Below are 8630 nucleotides of genomic sequence, written 5' to 3'. Positions count from 1 at the left end.
ATATATATATATTTATATATATATATATACCACCAGATCGTGATATGATTTATATTTACAGTGTTGCATGAAACATTTTTCTCTTCACAACCAGAAAAATAAGAAACATTTTCTGGATTATCGCAGAAGTGAATCATTCGACAAAAAGGTCACTTTCATGCCCCTATCTCAAATGTAAACAGATTTATGGTCACAAGTGTACGACACTTTACTAAAGCAGCTCTGAACTGATGCAGTTTTGAAAACAGATTGACTTTCATGAATATTCAGTATGTTCAGGAGCAAACTGGATTGTATTGAATCCATTTTGATCCATGTGTCTTTAGTGTTTGGGATTATCTGCAGTGTGTGAAGATACAAACAGTGGTAGCTACAAATTACCAAACAACACTTCAGACTCTGAGTGATGCTTATATCAAATGAGCATCCAGTTAAATATTAAGGTGGAGAAAAATAAAGCCTGCATGCACATCTACATCTGCAATGGTTTTCTGACTGCAGCCGCTCCCAGTTTCTGTGGTGACATTCATCAACAAGCTCTTTGTCCTACTGCTACACCTCCATCGCTTCTTCTTTCTCTTTCTGTATTTTCACCCCAGCTATCCCCTTTTCCTGCTGACAGCTCGCTCAGCTCCTTCCCTTCTCTTTGGCTCTTTGATTTCCCTCCCCCACATGGGAGATTAACTCTCTCCCTGCTGACTCTGCATCTCTGTGTCGGCTGTAAACACACAGTGTGAGTCAGAGAGCACCTGACTGCAGAGAGCAGCGATGTGCAAGAGACAATCTGGAGGGGAGACTGAAACATGGGGTGGACTCTCCGCTCAGGTTTCTCCATTTAGGCAGCTATAGGTTGTGCTGACTTGTTTTTTTAACGGCACAGTTGTCATTTTACGCCATTTTATTGGAAATGGGGAATGCTGAATCAGCGTTCACACTGTTGTTTTTGTTGTTTGTATTTTTTCATACGATTTTTACCAATCGAAGAGTTTCTGCATACGTGGTGCTATTTTAGCTCGTCTTGCAGCAAAACAGTCAGCTCACACAGGAAATGGGTAGTATGACTTTTGTTTTTTTGTATCTTTTATACTTTTCAAAATAAGTACATTTATTTAGAAATATGTTCCCTGTATAAATAGGTTCAGATCACTTTAATTACTTTAAAAGTATTCTTCTCTTAAAAATAATTTATTTACTTGGGGGAGTGGTAGTGCAGACATTAGAGAAGGTGGTTCTGTGATTGGAAGGTTGCCAGTTTGACTCCACGGACCGACAACATCAAAATGTGGGTGGAAAAGGTGAAACCCCCACACCTGCCTCCACCCTCATTTGCCCCAGTTTGGGCCCTTGAGCAAGGCCCTTAACCCCCACCTTCTGCTCTCCCCGGTGCCCTAGATGGCAGCTCTCTGCTCCACACAGAGGGCTGTGGTAGCTCGGTGGTTCGTGGTGGCGTCGGGAACGGCGCCTGGCGTAAAAACAATTGTCATGTCTTCGTGTGAGTTAGTTCACTGTGGCGAACCATGAAGACGGGAGCAGACGAAAGAATAAAACAAAATATTTGTTTGTTTATTTGTTTTATCTTTTAGCTAACAGTTTTAGCTGCTTTTCCATTCAATTTATTATTTTAGCAAATTTGTGGCTACTTTTAGGTTTTGACTAGCCTTTTCCTGCATTTTGCTTTTAGTTGCCATTCTTCAAAATTTAGCAATTACATCACTTTATATATTGTTGGCTTTGAGCTACTATATACTGGGCAGCTGTGGCTGAGTGGTTAGAGCAGTCGTCCTCCAATACTAGAGTTGGGGGGTCGATTCCACCCGCAGTCACGTGCTGAAGTGTCCCTGGGCAAGACACTGAACCCTCATTGCCTCCGATGTGTGTCCCATTGGTGTATGATTGTGATAAAGCACTGATTATTCGTTATACAGATTTATTAGAGTGCTTTATGAATGGGTAAATGAGGGCACAGTTTGTAGTGTAAAGCACTTTGAGTATCTTCACAAGATATCTTCGCTATATAAGTGCAGTCCATTTAACATTTACTATTTTGCAATTTTCATTGTTTAGCTACCATTTTGCTAGTTTTAGCTTTTAACTAGCCTGTTGTTACATTTAGCTTTTAGCTAGCTTTTTGCTACTTTTCGGTTCATCTTCTTGCTTATGTTTTGAGTTAGCCTTTTGTTCGTATTAGCTTTAAGTTATCATTTGGATACTTTTAGCTTTTAGCTGGCTTTTTCCTACTTTTAACCAACCTTGCTTTTTCTTTAAGCAAACAATTTGCTTGTTTTAGCTTAAACAACTCACTTTCTTCAGCAGATTTTAGCAGTCATTCTTTACAGATCACAGCAATACGTTTGTTATTTTTTTAAATAAAATAATTTGTTTAAGGTAGATTAGTGATAACCTACTGCCCCCACAGGCAGCAGATGGTTTTATCCAAATTAACAAAGTTTAATACCGTACTCCCTAAAATATAATTCATTTTAGTAGTTCCACATAAAACAGCAACCTTTAACAAATTACGCTGTAAAATGATACATAGAGTGTCACAACAAGAGAACTCCCAGTGCACAACTTTGTTAAGGGATGTTTCAAACCTCCGCCCCTCTTCTGACAACACCAACATGTAAAATACATAAGCAGATATTCTAAATCATCTCAAAATGTTATGTATAACTTTAAAACTCTTCTTCGTCTTCTTTTGACAAATCACTTTTCAGGGGTCACCACAGCGAGTCATCCTCCTCCGCCTGTCCCTGTCCTCTGTGTCCTCTGTCCTCACTCCAACTACCTCCATGTCCTCTCTAACTGCATCCATATATCTCCTCTTTGTCTTTGTCCTGGAAGCTGCATTTTCTAACATCCTTCTACCAATATACCCACTGTCCCTCCTCTGGACATGTCCAAACCACTGTCCTTCCTCTGGACATGTTCAAACCACCTCAGTTTGACCTCTCTAACTTTATCTCCTAGTTTTTCAACCTGTGCTGAAGAAAACAGAAAATATCAAATGAATTTTAAAAGACTTTTGGTGTCAAAACACAAATTTTGGCCACTTATGCGTTTTTCACTTTACCTTTTCAAACGAAATAGAGCTCCTGCTCTCAATTTATAAATAGCAAATGCTCACTAAAATTAAACCTTGAAATAATAATAAAAAATATATTTTATTTATTGGTTCATTACAATTTTAATGTCAGAGCTTTCAAACTGAATTTGTGACTGAAGTCATCGCTCTAAAGGTTTAAAAACTGGTTTCATCTGAACATCACAAACAGAAAAATGTTTTGACGACAGAGGAACACGCTGGAAAAATATTGCCTAATTGTAGAGCTGTATTGTTCCCAGCATGCATCTCTTTTGTCGCAGAGGGAACGTCAAAACGTTTCCAGCACCTCAGAAGACATTTTATAATTCATCAAGTGACGCTTTAGAAGTAGCTCTCACAACAGTCAGCTGAGCGAAAACTGACTGCACTTTATTATCTGGGAGAGAGACGTGTGAAAACTGAGGTGTTTACCCTCAAATGGCTGCCAGTTCACACGCATGTGACTAAAATTATCCAGCATACTCGTTAAACATGCAAATCTCTGCTTATACAACTGATGGCGTCAAGGTTTATAAAAGTTCAAAAGAAACGACGTTGTTTAAATCCGTGGAGTCAAGTTCATCCATGTCGGCAGTGTTTGAAGGAAGTGAAAGGGCGAGGTTCTGAGGAAAACGTGTGGTCTCAGTGAAGATATGATTTGTACAGAAATAAAAACTGAAGCGTTTGGCTGCCTTATACTGGTGAGAGACATCTCTGAGGTACAGGCTGTAATTTCTGGAGTTGGGTATTTTTATTTTTTTATTTTTTTGTTTTTTATTTATAAGAGAGAATGAATAATTCTGGTGGAAATCTTCACCATAAGGTAATTGGAATTTATTTGGGATCTATATTGAATAGTTAATCGCATGATATAACGAGGCAGGTGGTGAAAGAGTTACATTTTTGGGGGCTCATCCGGGATTTGTTTTATTCTAATTAGATTATTTTGTGTAAATATTTTTTTGTATAACTCCCATTTCCTCTCTGCATGCGTTCCAAGCAAGCTTTTGGGTTGAATATTTTGCTCTTCAGGAGAGTTTGCGACCTGCTGTGCCTCATGCGCAGACCTGAGGACAACATGCTGCTGGGCTGATTTTGAACAATTTTTTTTTGTTTGTTGCTTTTGAACAAAATTACCATCCAAAACATCACTTCTTTATACTTTTTGTAATGTTATGAACCCTTTGATTAGGATTTACTGGCTGTGAAATCATGTTCTGTGATGTCACAACAATAAAATACTGATAATAATAATAATAATGTAATAATAATAATAAGAAACATCATAATGTCTAATGTGTCTAAGCTGAGGGTAAAATTTATAAGAAGCCCTTAGAACAGCCAAAATCCTGTAGCAGTAATAAGACAATAAACAATAGTAGATAAACATTAATAATAAATAGCAAGGTATAATTTCAGAAAGTATTAACAATATCAAAGGTAGCAATAAAAAATAGCAAAATATGAGGCTATGTAAGTTCTTGGTACATTCCTGGCAAGTACCAGGTACGCACTCAGTAAGTACCGGGCTGTATCGTGTATTGTTTATATGTACTGGTATAAAACCAGTGCAAATAAGGAACAGAACAGATTTAAGTAGGTGCTTAAGAATCCTAAAATTTAAACTCATAAAGCAAATTGGAGGTTATTTCATGGTCTCAAATTGTTGTTTTAATATTTAAACTGTTGATAATAATCATGAATGACCAGGTCTTGTCCTTTTATTCGTCTTTTTGTCTCTGTTTGTCTTTGAATATTATTCCATCACACAGAGCTAAAAATGTGCAGCACCTTGAATCTGAAATCAGAAGATTTCTCTGGTACCATTTTTATCCTATAAAAGATATATTTTATTTTACACTCATTTCTTGGAGTTGTGTGGGCCCTGAACTTTCAGCTGTCCAGTTGTTTCTTATTACGCAGAAATCTGAGCGCAGGAGCTCGGGGAGCCGTGGAGAGTTGATGTGGAGCAGTATAACCACACAAGTATCTGAATGCAGACATTCAGAAAATCTGGCAACTGTCAAAGACTGCTAAAGAGCAAGTTTTAATAAAACTACAAAACCATTTTGATGCAGCACAGAGCTGTAAGAAGACAGCAACGCACACACAAAATAGATCATTCAGGATTTGAATTTGCAGCTCAACTAATTTGTAGTCCTGATACTTCTACAGGAATATGATTTTTTTTTTTTTTTCACAGCTCAAGTCTTGTTTGAGTTATTGTTGAGCCTGCAGCTTCAAACGGAGACAGATGTTATTTTTAACCTTGAAAAATAAACCACTCTTCAAACTGAGACAGGCTTCACTGATTTTCTGTGTGACAAAAAAGACCAACTGCCACAGACAAGAACACAAAACACGCACTAATAAGAAAAGGTACCCAGAGAAGAGAGGGATGGGCGAGCTCTTACCTTCCAGTCGCCTGGTGGCATCAGCTGTTCACAGCACTCCTGTTGAGGCAGACAAGCAGATAAAGGAGAAAAAAAACATTAATAAAAGGAAGGAGAAATTATGTCTGAACTTACATACTCTGCAAACTACGAAGCATCCTTTGCTAGTTGTTAGGATGGATAGAGTCACAGGGGTGCAGAACACACACGCATGCACCCACACATACACACACAGAGCAGTTTCCCAGAAGCACTTCAGAAGCTTAGAGCATGAACATTTATCATCTGTTGCTGCCTTGCAGGCAAGAAAAACTAAAATTTTCTGGAATTAGATTACCGTATTTTCACTGAATAAGGCACACCTTTTTGCATAAATTAGCATGACGTGCAACTTATACAGCAAAGTGGCTTGTTTGTTTATTTCCATATTTATAACCCAATTTTTGGCTGAGATCTGATGAATTCATTTCTTCAGACATGGAAAATATTGAACACTACCAACAAAGTCCATGCTCAATAATCCAGGTATACAATCCAACAATTTTCAGTCGGGTCATCTGGACAGTTTTTTTTTTTTTTTTTGGTGCTGAAACGTTTCACCTTCCATCCAGAAGGCTTCATCAGTCAAAAACAAAAAAAAAAACTGTCCAGTTGACCTGACTGAAAATTGTTGGATTGAACACTACCATTTTCAGCCGCTAGAGGGCGCTCGACTAATAAGGCAAGCCAAGAGTCTCATTAATAGGTAAAAGTGGCTATTAATAAGACATTGGGCTTGCCATACAGGGCCACCTTCGTTTTACTCCGAACTCCTGGAGCAAACATCAAATCAGCTGCACTTTGCTGCGCTGCAGGTGAAATGCAGCTGATTTGACAGTTAAAGCGCATTTGTTAAGGAAAAGTTCAACTGAGACTTTACTATAATGTCAAGCAAACAAATAATTGTTTTTAGGTGGGACGCATGACAAACGCAACGCATCAGCAGTGACGCATAATAGATGCGACTTCAGTGACTTATTTATGTTTTTTATTCACTTTATCAGACATATTTGGACTGATGCGACTCATACAGCGGAAGTACGGTAATATTTTTACCTTTTTTAAAGGGTGTTTTATTGTAGTAAAACTCTGGACTCTTTTGGGACTAACATGAGACATGATTTTCAAAAGAAATGGCAAAAACTGTTTGAACTTTTATGATATTTCCACAATAAAAAAAATATATACTGAGTTCCAAATTTTCCATGTTGCAGGAAGATGTTTTCATCAAATCAAACCAGAGCATTATTTTTTTTTTAATCTGTTGCTTATGGACAGATGTAACAAAATAATCCCAACACAAAATATAAATGTAAGTCTAAATATAAATAAATACACATAAGGCACCACTTTCTGTTAGGAGCTTTTTTTAAATGAAAGATTTATAATTGCCTTTAAAGTATTATGAAGTTGTAAACATTCTGTCATTTATAAAACTGTTATAAAACACAGTCCATACAATGAAGCAGACTTTATATTAGACAAGATCAAGTGCTCCACTTTGATTAATTTTTCCACATTTTAAATTTTACATATGAAACATTAGTCAGTAATTCAATTTTAAAACAAAGCAATTTAGTTTAAAAAGTTTTTTTAAAGCATCTACACACTAAAACTGATGGCTTGTTTAAATAACTCAGTTGCTGGGTTGAAGCAGGTCATAGATTGGATTAGTTTGACCAAATGACATATGTCGTTTTCAACATTTTGATCCCCAAAATTGACCAAATCGTACCTGTACTTTAGGATGCAGTAAGGAAGTAAAGTAAAGAAGATGTTTAATCTGGCTGGCGTTGTTAATAACTTTAACTTAAACTTATTAGTAACCCTAATTCAACAATTTATTCATTTGAACCCAAAAGTATGGTGCGTGTTCTTGCCAATAAGTGTCTGTTTCAATAAGAAGAGTGCTGATAATTTTTGTATAAATATTTGGTTATGCTTTATAATATTCATGAATACTCAGTTTGTAAAGCCTTAATAAATGCTTTATAAAGCAGCCCTCGTTAGGAAGTGGTCCTACCTGTATAAACTGATCAAATGCTCTTTCCAGATGTTTAAACGTTTTGATTTTAATGTCCATCACGATTTGTTTCATGATTTGAGCTTAAATATTACAAAGACTCCTTCCTGAAGCGCATGTGGGAAACTGCAAAGAGCTGGATGTTCAAAAATGAAGATTGATGATGTTTTTAAACACCCAACGAGTCCGAGATGCAGTCAGAACCCCTCCTCACAGCAAGTCACCTCGAAACTGATCCAGATCAGCAAACAAAGATGAGCCAAAGCAAACAGCCGAGGATTTCAACTAACGTTTGTGTGATCTGGCCTCAATCTGACTCTCTCAGAACTGAAACAAGACAAAAACTGAGTGAGGTCCAAGGACTGCAGCCAGAGCTGATGTTTGGATATGTACAGTTATATGAAATGTTTCGACGAGCTTTAAATTTAAGGTGATTTCTTTATAATTCTGACAGAATCTGATCTCTGTTTAACAGATAGTTTTAAAAACTGCTCTGAAAACATTTACATGGTCATAATAAACACAGAGACATGTTTTAAAGTCTTCATGGACAGTTAAATACTTTGTTTTAGGGATTCATTCATAACAGGTGATGTATGGAATAAAAAATAACTTTGAGCTTTAGATTAATGTGTAGCGTCAATGGTTTAGTATAATGAATTTTAAAAGATTGTCTTTAAAAAGTTTGATCTAAAGCCCTGTGTTTCCATGTGAAAATATGAGCAAATATGATCAAAAAGAGGTTTTTATGGATCCCAAACGCTCTCAAAATTGAATAATTATAATAAAAACTGGTCAGTTGATCTTCTTTCTTTCTACCTTTCTTCGTTTTTGCACATTGTATCAAATGTCGATTTATAAAAGCACAAATCCAGTCCAACCTAAAACATGTTGGCACTTCTGAATTCGTTCACTTTTCTGAAAAATTCTTATTTTTTATATTTTCATTCTAAGCACACAGACTTTCTTATAATCCTGTGAAGCAGACTGTGCATTCTGAAGGTCATAAAAAGTTTTTCTTTGGACTCTTAACTGTTTTATTATTATTATTATTATTATTATTATTATTATTATTATTATTATTATTATT

The 8630-nt window shown here is 36.4% G+C and overlaps 1 protein-coding gene across 1 annotated transcript in view; it reads right to left on the bottom strand.

Moving 5' to 3' along the window:
* The window catches only part of ndrg4 (NDRG family member 4), a gene marked incomplete in the record, with an annotated part of 75708 nt that overhangs the window by 24570 nt on the left and 42508 nt on the right, over positions 1-8630 (bottom strand). Inside the window, 1 exon segment of the mRNA XM_037683373.1 lies at positions 5500-5538. Within this exon segment, the coding sequence (XP_037539301.1) occupies positions 5500-5538 (39 nt within the window).

The sequence above is a fragment of the Nematolebias whitei genome, chromosome 10 (genome assembly GCF_014905685.2).
Source record: "Nematolebias whitei isolate Nwh7 chromosome 10, NemWhi1, whole genome shotgun sequence".
NCBI classification, from domain to species: Eukaryota; Metazoa; Chordata; class Actinopteri; order Cyprinodontiformes; family Rivulidae; genus Nematolebias; species Nematolebias whitei.
This window is presented reverse-complemented; position numbering and strand designations above follow the sequence as displayed.